Source organism: Gymnoscopelus microlampas, assembly GCF_963454915.1.
Source record: "Gymnoscopelus microlampas genome assembly, chromosome: 3".
In the NCBI taxonomy this organism is placed as follows: domain Eukaryota; kingdom Metazoa; phylum Chordata; class Actinopteri; order Myctophiformes; family Myctophidae; genus Gymnoscopelus; species Gymnoscopelus microlampas.
In genome coordinates, this window is record NC_139940.1 from 54,385,706 (window position 1) to 54,400,911 (window position 15,206).

At 44.2% G+C, this 15,206-nt stretch overlaps 1 protein-coding gene across 1 annotated transcript in view; it reads left to right on the forward strand.

Moving 5' to 3' along the window:
* Positions 1-15,206, forward strand: part of nmt2 (N-myristoyltransferase 2) — a gene marked incomplete at its 5' end in the record, with an annotated part of 30,816 nt that overhangs the window by 11,046 nt on the left and 4,564 nt on the right. Inside the window, 7 exons of the mRNA XM_084048524.1 lie at positions 750-841; positions 3,855-3,971; positions 7,807-7,977; positions 8,731-8,839; positions 8,960-9,130; positions 9,986-10,153; positions 14,075-14,212. Coding sequence (XP_083904650.1) covers positions 750-841; positions 3,855-3,971; positions 7,807-7,977; positions 8,731-8,839; positions 8,960-9,130; positions 9,986-10,153; positions 14,075-14,212 — 966 coding nt within the window. The remainder of the gene's footprint in view (positions 1-749; positions 842-3,854; positions 3,972-7,806; positions 7,978-8,730; positions 8,840-8,959; positions 9,131-9,985; positions 10,154-14,074; positions 14,213-15,206) is intronic.

Sequence of the window (15,206 nt, forward strand, 5' to 3'; positions counted from 1 at the left end):
CTGTACTCTTTGATATTAACATTATTACTGTACTCTTTGATATTAACATTATTATATAGGATGTTGGGTGTACAGTCTTAAAGGGATATTTCACTTTAAAAACTAATTTGAGCCATTTTATCGTCTACTCAGGCTTTTGGGAGCACCCCGGACAGTTTTTAAGTTGCTTGATTCAGTATTTAGATATTTGATGTTCATGTTATCAGACACGCTATACAAACCTATTGTAACTTCAAACTCCATTTTAACCATGATAGATTCATCAGAAACACGAGTGTAATTGAATAAACACGTGAGGAGACCGTGTTTATTCAATTACTTACTACTTATTACTTCATTTATTTTTGATATTGCTTTTTGAAAATGACCCCCTCACGTATTAGGAGGGCAGGATGAGTCACCAGAACCAAGGACGGGTGTTTTTGTTTTTGTTAAAAATGGAGTTTGAAGTTATAATGCGATATGTATAGGAAGGGGGCGTGTCTGATAAAATGTATATCAAGTATCTCAATACTGAATCAAGCAACTTAAAAACTGTCTGGGGGGCTCAAAAAGCCTGAGTAGATGATAAAATGACCCAATTAAAAAAAAAAAGTTAAATATCCCTTTAATATGCAAATAGAAGGTGTTTGTGTGTCTCTAAGGCGTGTGTTTAAGCATTGTGAGAGGTGAGTGTGCGTGCACGCGTGTGCGTGCGTGCGTGCGGTGTACTATAGTGACAATCCATACCTTTGCTGTCTCTCTGCCAGCTGAAGGAGTTGTACACGTTGTTGAATGAGAACTACGTAGAAGACGATGACAACATGTTCCGGTTCGATTATTCGCCCAACTTCCTCAAATGGTAAGAATCCTCATCTACCTGTTCACAACCCTGAACCACTGCTCTGTTCAGCACTCACATATAATAGGATCAGGTTAATCTTATAAAACCTTTAAAACATTTATTACAAACATTAATAATGCCCACATAGCCATTCAACTAGAGCCCTGATGATATATCGGTTTCGCCAATACATGTATATCATAATAATTTGGCTTTTTTTCAGCACATTGGGACTGAATGTTATGCAGCGATTTTTAAAATGTTGCTAAAGTTTTACTCTTCAAATGCAAATGCAAGGTTTTGCAAGGTATACTCATCAAACTCCATGTACGAAGGTCCCTTTGAATTAGTGTTATTCTATTGAAAATTAGTTTTATAAGGGTTGTCTCTGTTGCAGTGTTGAATTCTTCGACTAAAACGAGAAGAGATCCAGTAGAACTAAGACAAGTCATCATGGGTGCGGGCGGGTGTCACAGACCGCAAGTAGTTGATCTACAAGCTCACAACCTGTCGCAGCGAGCTTGTAGATCGGCTATACTTTGCTACAAAGTGAAAATCATTTCGATACCATCACGGCCCGCCATTTTTTTTTATTTTATAAACTAAATCACCTGTAGATTTAGTCGATTAAAATCTTATGATATTTAGTCAACTAAAACTAAAAGACTAAAAGTAAGCATTTCAGGTGACTCCATTTTGGAGAGAAATTGGGCCTCTTCTTACTTCCTTCACAGGTGTTACCAATGATACTAATGAAGGCTCTGTTCCATTCTGGTCAAACAGAGGCAGGGTGCTGATATTGTGCATGTTGGCTCACTAGAAACACTAGTGGGTCTCAAAGTGTGGTCCAGGGACCCTCAAGGGGGTGTAACTCTGAGAGTGTACAAATGGAACCAAATGGACCCTCCCGGGTCCATTTGGTTCCATTTATCCATTTGGTTCCATTTGGTTCCATTTGTACACTCTCAGAGTTACGGGGGTCCTTGAAATGTAAAAGTTTGAGAACCACTGTGCTACACTAAATGGAACAGAGCCTTCATTAGAATCATTGGTAACACCTGTGAAGGAAGTAAGGAAGGGGCCCAATTGTTGTCCAATATGGCTGCTGTGCATAGAGACTATTTTATTCAAAAGACTTAGACTAAAACTAAATCAAAATTTGCTGTCAAAATCAACACCGCTCTGTTGCACATCTACAAGCTCACAATGCGTCGCATCGCGACACATTGTGAGCTTGTAGATCTGCTATTTTCAAATGGCCAAAATGTATATAGGGCTGAATTGGTTACTGTATGTTGTTAGAATCTACAAAGTAACTAGTAACTAAAGTTTTCAAATAATTGTAGTGGATTAAAAGTACATGTTCCTCTGACATGTAGTGGAGTAGAAGTAAAAGTATTGGAAATTGGAAATACTCAAGTAAAGTTCAAATACCTCAAAATTGTACTTTAGTACAGTACTTGAGTAAATATACTTTACACCACTGCTACTTGTCAACCAGTAAATGTCTCAGTGGAAGAGCACCTCCAACCACTGCACATGCACTAGTTATATTCCATTCACATAATCTACCATACACATGTTTTAAATAATGTTTTATTTCTTAAAATATATTCCAGACTCTGCAGCTCTAACCACTTGACCAGGGTCCTCCAGGCAACAATATAGTCCTCAGCCAGAATAGGGCGGTGCATCCGGCTTTGTCGAGCGTCTATATCATACATGGGCAACAGGCGGCCCGGGGGCTACCCCCAACCCCCACCCCCACCCCCCCCTTCACTTAATGCGGCCCGCAGGTTAATATCGGAATACTGATATATTATTGATTTCAGCTGTTACAATTCCAAACATGACCCGCTTTAATTACTTCAGTCTATATTAGTAGCTTAATGACTAGTATTCAAATTCTATTGTCTTTTTTTATGTCCAATGTATTTGTATTTAAGTTCATAAAGTTAACATAAGTATAACTAAATGCACTTGAAATTAAATAAAGATGTTACTTTTCAGGATTCTATTTAAAAAATAGCCCCCCAAAAAAAAATCAGGATTCCAATAAAAAAAATGCAAAAAATAGCAGATCTACAAGGTCAAAACGCGTCGCAGTGTGGCGCGTTTTGAGGTTGTAGATCGGCTATTTTTGCTACTTTTGTGTGACATAGAATGGCGAAGTACGGCATTAACTTACGAAAAAAGTTCAAATACGGAGATAAGAGGTGTCGGTATATGCAATGTGGCCCACTGGAGTGATTGTGGAAATATAGTGGCCCTCTCCATCATCAAAGTTGCCCACCCTGGTCTATATGAACACAATTGGCTCGTGTTCGGGGGGAGGGAAGCCGGTGCGGGGAGGGTAATTGTCATTATACGTACTCCTATGGGCTGTCGGCAGGGAGTGTTAGGCGGGAGGAGTAGGACGTCCTCCCCGTGGGGGCTCCTCACGGGCAGGTGAGTCAGTAGGGATACAACAGCAGTGACAACACACAAATGTGTGTGGGGAGGAATCAATTGGTATGACTATGACAACAAATGGCTCTATGCACAGCAGCCATATTGTGAAGACATTTACAGGTGTTACCAATGATACTAATGAAGGCTCTGTTCCATTTAGTGTAGCACAGTGGTTCTCAAATGTTTCAATTTCCACGACCCCCGGAACTCTTGAGAGTGTACAAATGGAACCAAATGGACCCTTACGGGTCCATTTGGTTCCATTTGTACACTCTCAGAGTTACACACCCGTAAGGGGCCATTTGGAAACCCCTCAAGGAACCATGAGGGTACCTGGACCCAAATGTTTTGTCCCACTGGTGTAGCAGAGTTTCCGGTGAGTCGACGTGCATAATATCAGCACCCTGACTCTGTTTGACCAGAATGGAACAGAGCCTTCATTAGTATCATTAGTAACACCTGTGAATGTCTTCACAATATGGCTGCTGTGCATAGAGCCTATTGGGGTGGGGGGGGGAGCGTTTTGGTAATGTACTGTAGTGTGTTTTGGTTGTTTAACGTGTGTGTCTGTGTCTGTCAGGGCTCTGCGTCCTCCTGGGTGGCTGCCTCAGTGGCATTGTGGAGTCCGAGTCTCCTCCAATAAGAAGTTGGTTGGTTTCATCAGCGCCATACCTGCCAATATCCACATCTACCACACGTAAGTCACATGCCTGCCAATATCCACATCTACCACACGTGAGACATATACCTGCCAATATCCACATCTACCACACGTAAGACACATACCTGCCAATATCCACATCTACCACACTTAACCCATTGAGACCTGAAGCCGATTCTACAAAAGTCTTCTAAATCCCAACAGTGTTCTGAAAAAGACTTATGTTTCTATATCAGCGGTGCTCAAACTTTTTCATGTCAAGGCCCCCCCCAAAATGATATGTACTGTATTTGGCCGCCGACCCCCATCTCAAAATATTGTGTATTGGGACCCACTGAAGCAAACCTTTGAGTTAGAAATGTTCGCTTTAAAAGAATATATATTCAACGATTTGCACACATTTTCACGATTTAAAAAAAATAGCAGATCTACAAGCTCGTAGCGCGGCACTCGAAACTGAATGGGTCCCCCAATAAGAACAGAACGTCTTAATTATGAGCCGAACAGGGCGTTATGGCGTCTCGGCCCTGGTCTATGTGGCGAAGTGTCCCTGAGCCCCCTAACTTGCTCCCCCGGGCGCCCACTGCTCCTGATACTTAGCCACTTACACCTCAGCATCCGTATTGTGGAGAAAGCGTTCACAGAAAAATAGCAGATAAACAAGAGTTAGCGGGAGGGGGAGGGGAGATAGAGATAGGACACATTTTCCAGCCTCAACAGAACCTACATCTCCGTCCTCATCACAGTCCATGTACAGCAGCAGCTCCGAAGAGAAAGGGATGCAGAACTTTGGGATACGAAGAATACAGGGAGATAGAGATGGGACACATTTTCCAGCCTCAACAGAACCTACAACTTTGTCCTCTTCGCAGTCCATGTACAGCAGCAGCTCCGACCATGAACTGGAAGGAGTGTGGTCCCTCCAATCCTCCCAGACTAAGCTCTCCTGTTCTGAGTGTACCCTCACGTCTCATCCGAGCCACGACGACCTCAACCGCCAAACGCTGAGGAATGGACAAATCTGCTCAGAGGCCTGTCAGCAAATAGTCAGCTCTGTAACCAGCTGGAAACAAGCAGACACAGACCCACCGAAATCTCAAAGTCATCAATGGTTTACTGAGATTTTAACTCAACCAGGAGATGTAAAGAAAAATCTGACGATTTACACAGGAAAGAAAACTCACACCTGTAAACAGTGTGGCAAAAGTTTCAGTAGGTTAAGTCACCTGATGAGACATGAGCGTATCCACAGTGGAGAAAAACCTTTCCACTGTAAACAGTGTGGCAAGAGTTTCAGTGAGTCAGGTAGTCTGAACAAACACCAGCGTATCCACACTGGGGAAAAACCTTTCCATTGTAAACGGTGTGACAAGAGTTTCAGTGAGTCAGGTAGTCTGACCAAACACCACCGTATCCACACTGGAGAAAAGCCTTACCATTGTAAACGGTGTGACAAGAGTTTCAGTCGACCTAATCTGAGGACACACCAGCGTATCCACACTGGAGAAAAGCCTTTCCACTGTAAACAGTGTCACAATAGCTTCAGTCTGTTAACTAATCTGAGGGCACACCAGCGTATCCACACTGGAGAAAAGCCTCTCCTCTCTAAACGGTTTGACAAGAGTTTCAGTAGGTTAGATAGTTTTAAGACACACCGGCATTTGTGAACCATGTAAGATCCAAAATGATCTCGCAGAGCTTTCCAATCCACGCTGTAGGCTACTATCACCAAATCAGGCTGCTAATGCATGCTTACAGGGAGTGAGGAGCAATGATCCAGTGCGAGGTAACCATAATGCTTCATTAGTGTGGTTGCCCAGACTATATTACTCTTTCTACTTTATTCTTTCTTTTTTTCTAGATAAACTTTATTTTGCCGCGCTACTCCTCCCACACTCCACCCACACTCGTGCCATATGTCAAATTGACCGGCTTCACCGGGAATTGTGTGCATCCATTTTACTATACGTTGTATAGTTTAATTGATATTGATATTGATTTATTAATGCATTAAATTTCCCCATCGACTTTAATGGGAAAATGAAAAAACTCCCATTGAAGTATTTTTTTCTCAAAAACCGTAAGGGCTAGAGTTACAAGACTTGGAGGTGAGGTTCATAATTTAGTGTGAAATTATGTTTAAGAATAATTACACCAGTCGGCCTCATGGTGGCGCTATAACAGCCTACTTTACGTTTTGGCCTATAACTCTTGAACCGTAGGTCGTAGAATAAAGAATATGTTCCCCTGGATTCCTTGGGCCATCACGCAACTCCCCATGTAGGCCATGCCCATTTGCGTCTGGATAAATTTTCCGCCATTTCGAATTTCCTTCAGAACACACTTTCAGCTCCTCCCACATATTTTGCCCAAATTTCACAAACATCGCTATACGTGATCTCAGGACCTATGCGGTAAACATATGCAAGCGGAATTTTGATAGTCCATACCGTTCGACCGTAATTGGCTTCCAAAGTTAGTGGGAGTTGGCCTGTTTTACAAAAAATGCCACAAATTACAAACGAAATGTCCAGTCAATCCCAAATTTGAATCACATCACAGGGGGGTTTACTCAACGATTCCAAAAGCATTTCCACTTTGATCCATAGGGGGCGTCACAAATGCACAAGATGTAACCGTTTGATGCAAAAACAAGAGTTTTGGAGGGATCAGTCCTCTCAAAATGAAATGCAAGTGATCTCCGGAGTGACGTGACAATGTAATTGGCCCGTTACATTTGTGGGAGGGGCCTATTTATTTTGTGGGAGGGGCCTATTTACTCAAATCTAAACGGCACGTATCACAAACGCGGGATCCGATCGGCACCGAATTCGAATCACACGTCGCGCGGCCTCCGACGGTAATCCTCGCGTCCCGGCGGCCGCGATCCGCGTTGGCGCAACCACACTTTGCAATTTCCCAGAATTGCAGAAATTCTAGTTATGTTTAAGTTCACACCAACTCACACAACCTCTAATCAAACAGTTCCGCCATTTTTGTGAAGTCTTTGTCGTGTCTCGCTTGAACTAGAACTAGCTAGTACCACAGGAAATGGTGGGGGGCAGTGTAGCTCCCATGTTTCATCCATATCTGGAAGCTTTCACAAAGTGTACAGAAAGACAGAAGGCTCCGTCCATGTCCGTACACGTATGCACACATATTTGACAGTGAATATAAATGGGTCTTGGGACGCACCTGTCCTAATGCTTAAATTATGCTCCCTTTTTTTTCTTTTTTTCTGTTGCTCTCCCTCATGGAGCTTTTTGTGGATTATACCAGGGTCAGTCCACCTTAGGTGGACACGCACTGACCTTTTGCACCTTAATCCCATGTATAACGCACTGACTTTTTTTTGTCTTTTTATTGTGCTCTTTTTTTTTCTCTAAGCACCTCAACGTCCATAAGTATATCATGCACAGTATACATACATTGCTGCTATGCTCAGGCACCTTGGTCTGTTTCTTTATCTCAGGTACTTTGTAAATATGTAGATAACTTGTTTGGCCTTCTGTTGTTTCTCTTGTCTGACCTCCTTCCCGCTTGCCCCCCACCCCCCTCTTCTTCTCCCCCCCCCCCCTCTTCTTTCTTTGGAAATTAACGTTGCGATGGGAATGATGTACAAAAACGAATTTCACCCATTTTTTACCTTGTAAACCTGTGATGTGACAATAAATCTGATTCTGATTGTAGGACAGTGTCGCCTGCGTAAAATAGCTGATTTACTCGGTGCATCCCAAACCACTGTCAGTTAGTTATGTCGTACTGTGTGTGTGTGTGTGTGTGTGTGTGTGTGTGTGTGTGTGTGTGTGTGCGTGTGTGCGTGTGTGTGCGCGTGTGTGCATGTCCTGTCCCCTCTGCCTGTCTGTTCCAGGCTGAAGAAGATGGTGGAGATCAACTTCCTGTGCGTTCATAAGAAGCTGCGTTCAAAGCGCGTTGCTCCGGTGCTGATCAGAGAGATCACGCGCCGGGTCAACCTAGAGGGCATCTTCCAGGCCGTCTACACGGCAGGCGTCGTGCTGCCTAAACCTGTGTCCACATGCAGGTATAACGCACACACACGCACGCGCACACGCACACGCACACATCACGTCAAACATTGGCCAAATTGTCAAATAATATAAGAAAGAGGCAAACATTTTGAAAATAGCTATAATAGCTATTTTAAAAATATTTATCTGTGGAACCGAGTCAAACTAAATGTAATGCCCCAACTCCTACATTCCAAGTGCTTATCAGGGTTGGGGGGTCCCCAGTTCAAATATGATTGTTTTGGGGGGGGGGGGTCACAGCCTGAAAAGGTTGAGAACCACTGGTATAGACTACGTATAAACGCTACAAACTTTGCAAAATTTAGAAATTATGCGTTTACCGTCTGCTAACCATCCCAGCTAACGTTTGTGTAAATGCGGGAGGAGGGGCTGAGAGGGAGCAAAGATGTTCACTTCTGTTGAAACCAAGGGCCCAGCATTGGCCTTTGAAATTGAGTCTATATAGGAAGTGACAGTTCATGGATTACCGTGCGATGGATTATACTGTATAAATGAAGCTGTTCTATACTCGTAAGACCAGTGTGTGTCGACGATCAGACAGCAAAAATGACACAATCATGTCAAGCCACATGGTCATGCGACGACCGCACGCGCCATGACGGCATTGGATGTTGACATTAAATCTGTTGTGTGTGTGTGTGTGTGTGTGTGTGTGTGTGTGTGTGTGTGTGTGTGTGTGTGTGTGTGTGTGTGTGTGTGTGTGTGTGTGTGTGTGTGTGTGTGTGTGTGTGTGTGTCTGTGTCTAGGTACTGGCATCGCTCTCTGAACCCCAGGAAACTGGTGGAGGTGAAGTTCTCCCATCTGAGTAGAAACATGACTCTACAACGGACCATGAAACTCTACAGATTACCTGATGTAAACTAACTCCACCGAACACTATACACAAACTCTATTACACACTACCAACACTTAACTACTGTACAGTGGAAGGGAGATGTCTCACTGTCTTTTTACTTTGTCTGTCTGTCTGTCCAGACCACTAAGACTCCAGGCTTGCGGCCTATGCAGCGCGGCGACATTGTTCAGGTGACGGAGCTGCTGCAGAGACACCTGCGTCGGTTCCACCTGGCGCCCTCTATGGGCCCGGAGGAGGTGGCTCACTGGTTCCTCCCACAGGAGAACATCATCGACACATTCGTAGTGGAGGTAGGCCTAAACGCAAAAATGTCTGATTATTAACTCATTGAGTGCCATTAACGTGTTTCACGTGTTTTCACCGCATTCTGCAGACCCCTTGCGGCGGCATAATGGGAGAGTGTGTATGACTGAAAATCGCCTATTTTAACAAATGCAAAGTCTGTTTTTTTTCTCCTAGTGCTCATTGTGGAGTCTCATGATACTCAAACAGGCGCTGAATGTCCGTCACGAGCTAACGCTAATGCAGAACGAGATGACGCTGGTTGCTTGTTTCTCTCCTAGACGCCAGGTTCTGGGAGAGAAACAAGCAACCAGCGGCATGACTTTCTGCACGAACGGTACATTCAGCGCGACATTCAGCGCGTGTTTGAGTATCATGAGACTCCACAATGAGTACTAGGAGAAAAAAAAACAGACTTTGCATTTGTTAAAATAGGCGATTTTCAGTCATACACACTCTCCCATTATGCCGCTGCAAGGTGTCTGCAGAATGGACGACAGGGGCAGATCTGGAATTATTCAACGTTCCTTTGTATGTTGGTGAGTGATTAGAGACACATCAAACATACAAGCTAAAATGACCGGAATTCTCCTTTAACGGCAACGGCATTGACATGCTGCCCCAGTGGCCAGTGTGGCGTCTACGTGACGTCAAACCACTCATTTTCTGGGGGCAAATCCTGGAGGGGCCGTGCTGATCACAGCGCATCACATCTGTGATGCGTTGTCAGCTTGTAGATAGCTTATTTTCGGTTTTCCACCTCTATTTTGTTTTGTTCTCTATTTCTGTCCCTCTCGACCGACTGTCTTTATCTCTGTCTGTCTCTCTCGTCCCTCTCTGGCTGTCCTTCTGTCTCCCCGCAGGGTGAAGGTGGCGTACTGACAGACATGACTAGTTTCTACACCCTGCCGTCCACGGTGATGCACCACCCGCTGCACCGCAGCCTGAAGGCAGCCTACTCCTTCTACAGCGTCCACACGCACACCCCTCTACTGGACCTAATGAATGACACACTCATACTGGCCAAATTGGTAATGTCCCATCAACACAGCACAGCACACCGCTGAGCTGACTTTTTACATTTAGAGTAGATCTACAAGCTTTTTTTGTAGAGAGAGAGAGAGATGGGGGGTTGATGTACATAAAGCTACATTCTACATTAGCAACACATGCATACAGTCAATTCATTGAAGGGCCTCTTCCTTATTTCCTTCACAGGTGTTACCAATGTTACTAATTAAGGCTCTGTTCCATTTAGTGTAGCACAGTGGTTCTCAAACCTTTACATTTCAAGGACCCCCATAACTCTGAGAGTGTACAAATGGAACCAAATGGACCCGTAAGGGTCCATTTGGTTCCATTTGTACACTCTCAGAGTTACACACCCCCGTAAGGGGCCATTTTTGGAAAACCCTCAAGGAACCATGAGGGTCCCTGGACCACACTTTGAGACCCACTGGTGTAGCAGAGTGTTGTTATTACCGTCACCACGGCCCTTGGGAGTCAAATATCAAATCAAATCAAACTTGAGCACACTTAAAAAACGACCGAAGTCGACCAAAGTGCTGCACAGGTCAAAAAACAATGCAACAAAACAATACAATCAAACAAACAGGATTTGATCCAATTTAAATTAAGCTCGGCTGTGATAAGTCGAAGAAGTGGTTCTTAACACATTGAGTGCCAATCGTGTAGATCTACGCGAACCTATTTAAAGCCGCAGCGTGCCAATCGCGTAGATCTACGCGAAATGGTCTTTTTTGTAGTTTACATTAGATTAAGTCATTACCTACATTGACAAGAAATTTCATCCATCTAGACCACAGAAAAGTTGTAAAATATCATTATCTGGTCAAGTGATAATATAAAACTTGTTATTCAAAACACTAAAGTCACATAAAGTCATATTAAACTGAAAGTCTGATCCGAGCAGCAAGCGGCTGCCTGTGTTGAGTGAGGCAGCAGCACCCGTGGCAAGCAAAAAAAAAAAAAATGCGCACTGGACGTTAGATTACCCCCTCAGGCACAAAATATCATCCATCTAGACCACTAAACCTATTATTACAAAGCACTGAATCTGCATAAGAGCAGGGGGTCCGCGAATCTGTAACACACCGAAGATTTTATCTGTTTTTATAAAGTTTATCCGACTCCGAGCGATCAGCGTCTCTCCCCCTGCTTAGCTGCAGCAGCCCTCAATGATCACTGAGTGCACACACACACACACACACACACACACACACACACACACACACACACACACAAGCCAAAGCCTGTCATCGGGGACCCCCAGTCCACGGCCAGGGACCCCCTGGGGGGTCCCCGATCGATACACAAGCACAAGCCTGTCGCCTCTTTTTTCTCCAAAAAAACAACACGCTCCGACCGCAACCCCCCCTCCCACACACACACACACACACACACACACACACACATAGCCCTGGTTCAGAGCGTACACACTACAACCTCCACACACACACACACAACCTCCAACCCCCAGGCGGGGACCCCCAGTCCACGGCCAGGGACCCCCTGGCCACCTGGGGGTCCGAGGGTCCGAACGATCCGCACCTCCCCCCACACACACACACACACACACACACACACACACACACACACACAAAGCCTCCAACCGCCCAGGGACCCCCCCACTGGAGGGTCCACCTCCAGTGAAAAATAACCTCAGCCTACCTTTAGCAGTTTTCTGCAACACGGATCATGGCAAAGTTGGCAAACGGTGGGATGTCCATATAAAAAATAAACTCCATGGACACGCTCGCCTTTTGTTTTTTCCTCCAAGGAAAGACTGGTGATGCGAGGTTACTTGTTTTTCAAACAACGTAGCGATGGCCAACTACACACACACACACACACACACACACCCTACAAGTCCAGGGGGTCCCAGGGGGTCCCTGGGCTCCGCACCGATCACGGCGAACGGATTTATCCATAAAACTCCAGACGTAACTCGTGTGTATACGCGAGGCTGCGAGCAGCCTGTAGCGAGGTGGACGCGCGCGCGCGCGCGCACACACACACACACACACACACACACACAGAAACAACATAGCGATCATGGACAACTACACACGCGCGCGCGCACATACACACAGGATTCATGGCGACTGACTGAGTTTTTCTTTATTTTTTTCAAAGTAATGATAGCGAGGCAACCACATCTCTCGTTTGTTTTGGGCTTGTTTTCATAGACCTGGTTGCTTATTTCTCTCTCACAACCTGGCAACAATGTGTCCCACATGGCCACTAGAAGAGGGTGTTCAACCTGCGGGTTGCGATCTCGGGTTGGGAACGAGAGAGAGAGAGAGAGAGAAACAAAGGGCTGGCTTGTAGGCCTAGATCTGCTATTTTCAAACAAAATGAGGTCCCCAGTTCAAATATGATTATTTTGGGGGGGTCACAGTCTGAAGCCTGACTGACAGACAGACAGACAGACTTATTTTTATTTATTTATTTATTTTCACAAATCATGATAAATGGCATAAAAGAAAAAAAAAAGCTGATCTAAAAGCTCAGTAAAAGCTAGTAGATCTGCTATTTGCTGCTATGAATACAGGTGTGGCTTGAGATTTTGACTTGTGTGGGCAAAAAGTTTGGAAAAGGAAGCTCTCGATGAATGTATTGATGTTGCACTTTGAACTTTGAATTATTATTTATTATTTGGGGGAAAAAACACTTTGAAAAAAAATTACAGTGAATAATGTTGTTTGAAATGAGCTGAAATAAGCTTGCACTTTGGAAACAGTGATAAATGTACAATCGAAAGCATTTTTTTTTAAATGTCTTTTTATAAACAAGTATTGTTTACATGACTGATGTCAATGAAGGGGCAAAATAAATGTCAAACACTTTTGAAATCATTTTATGCATCTAAAGTGTGTCCTTTTACTAAAACCCTCATAACTCTGAATCTAAACAAAAAGGTCTGTTTTTGGTGAAGACCAAGCTGTATTCAACTACCTCTAGCTAAAGAACGGAACATGCTATCAACTCACTTTTTTTTTCAGAAAAAAGAAGAGATTCTAAGCTTTTTTTTGAGATATTCCATTTGTTTATAGTCATAACACAAAATGTTCTGTGAGTCCTCAAATATGAGTCAGAATGGTCAAAATTCCTGGCACTGGCTGATCCTGTTATAGAAAAACCTCTGGCAGTCAATGTGTTAAGCAAGGACTTAAAAGCCTCGGTGGACTGGGCGGATCTAATGTGAAGGGGAAGGTTATTCCAGAGCCTGGGGGCAAATGCACATATAGCCCCCGTCAAATGCACATATAGCCCCGTCAAATGCACATATATGGAGATCAGGGGCGGAAATTGGTAGGTACCTGACGATTCAATTTGATTCCGAGGGCTACGATTCAATTAAATTGCAATTATTGCGATTCGCGATTAATTTACTTCCATTATCTTTTATTGATAATAAAAACTAATGGAAGAGATGTGTCACTGTCAGCTGGAAGGTTATATTTGCCAACATCAACAATTATTGCAGAAAACCAACAAGAAAATAAACATGTCCTTTTTTGTAAAATAATACTGACTTATAACAAAGGCTTCACAATATTCTGATAACCAACCAAAATATATAATCGATTTTTTATAAATAATCGATTCATAATCGTCCATGTCCGAATCGCGATTAATTGCTGAATCGATTTACAGATTTACGCATGGGTTCCCTGGGTGCCTCTCATACGCCCATATATGGGCACATCGGTCGGATCGGCGGTGCGACATTGGTGCGGCAGTCCGAACATCTAGTAAATTAAATGGCTAAACTGTAAATGGTAATGAGGCTGTGTGTGTGTGTGTGTGTGTGTGTGTGTGTGTGTGTGTGTGTGTGTGTGTGTGTGTGTGTGTGTGTGTGTGTGTGTGTGTGTGTGTGTGTGTGTGTGTGTGTGTGTGTGTGTGTGTGTGTGTGTGTGTTTTAACAGAAAGGTTTTGACGTGTTCAACGCTCTGGATCTGATGGAGAACAAGGTGTTTCTGGAGAAGCTGAAGTTTGGCATCGGAGACGGGAACCTGCAGTATTACCTTTACAACTGGAAATGTCCCCCCATGGAGACTGACAAGGTGGGTGTGACACCCTGTCTTGACAGCCAGTCGCCGGCAAAACCATCCAGTACGGGTCCATTTGGTTCCATTTGTACACTCTCAGAGTTACAGACCTGCAAGGGAATTGGCTCTATTCACAGCAGCCATATTATCACTTCCTTCACAGGTGTTACCAATGATACTAATGCAGGCTCTGTTCCATTTAGTGTAGCACAGTGGTTTCCACGACCCCCTTAACTCTAGTGAGTGTACAAATGGAACCAAATGGACCCGTAAGGGTCCATTTGGTTCCATTTGTACACTCTCAGAGTTACACACCTGTAAGGGGCCATTTGGAAACCCATGAGGGTCCCTGGTAGGGTTGGGTACCGAAATACGGTTCCGGTACGGAACCGATAAAGAAATTGTCGGTACCGGGTACCCAAACAAAATATGTAATTTCGGTTCTGCATATCGGTTCCTAGATGCGCTAAAAGCCGTTCAAACAAAGGCGTTAGAAGTCCTACACAAACAGCACAATCTGAGCAAAAATCACAAATCCGGTAAAACACCTATGTATGGAGAAGTATAGATCAGTAGCGTCTCTCCGTATGGAAGAGTAGACACTGCTGCTTCTCTACGGGCGCACTCAGCCCAGCCTCATTCCTCCCCGCATCGCCCCCCCCCCCTCCCCTCACTCACCACCATCTGAACTTAAGTAGTAAGGAAAGGAATAACCTGCCCTGCAAACTTTGTAACCAAGATTTGCTGTTGTCAACTTGAAAACTAGAATCCACATGTCAGAGGGTGTAACGTTAGTTGGAAAACCAGCGCTAGTTAAGAACTCGCGCAGGGCTAAATAATTAACACCCGCTGTGAACGCTTCTGTTTGATTGTGGATGTGTGTGTGTGTGTGTGTGTGTGTGTGTGTGTGTGTGTGTGTGTGTGTGTGTGTGTGTGTGTGTGTGTGTGTGTGTGTGTGTGTGTGTGTGTGTGTGTGTGTGTGTGTGTGTGTGTGAAACTGAAAGTGACT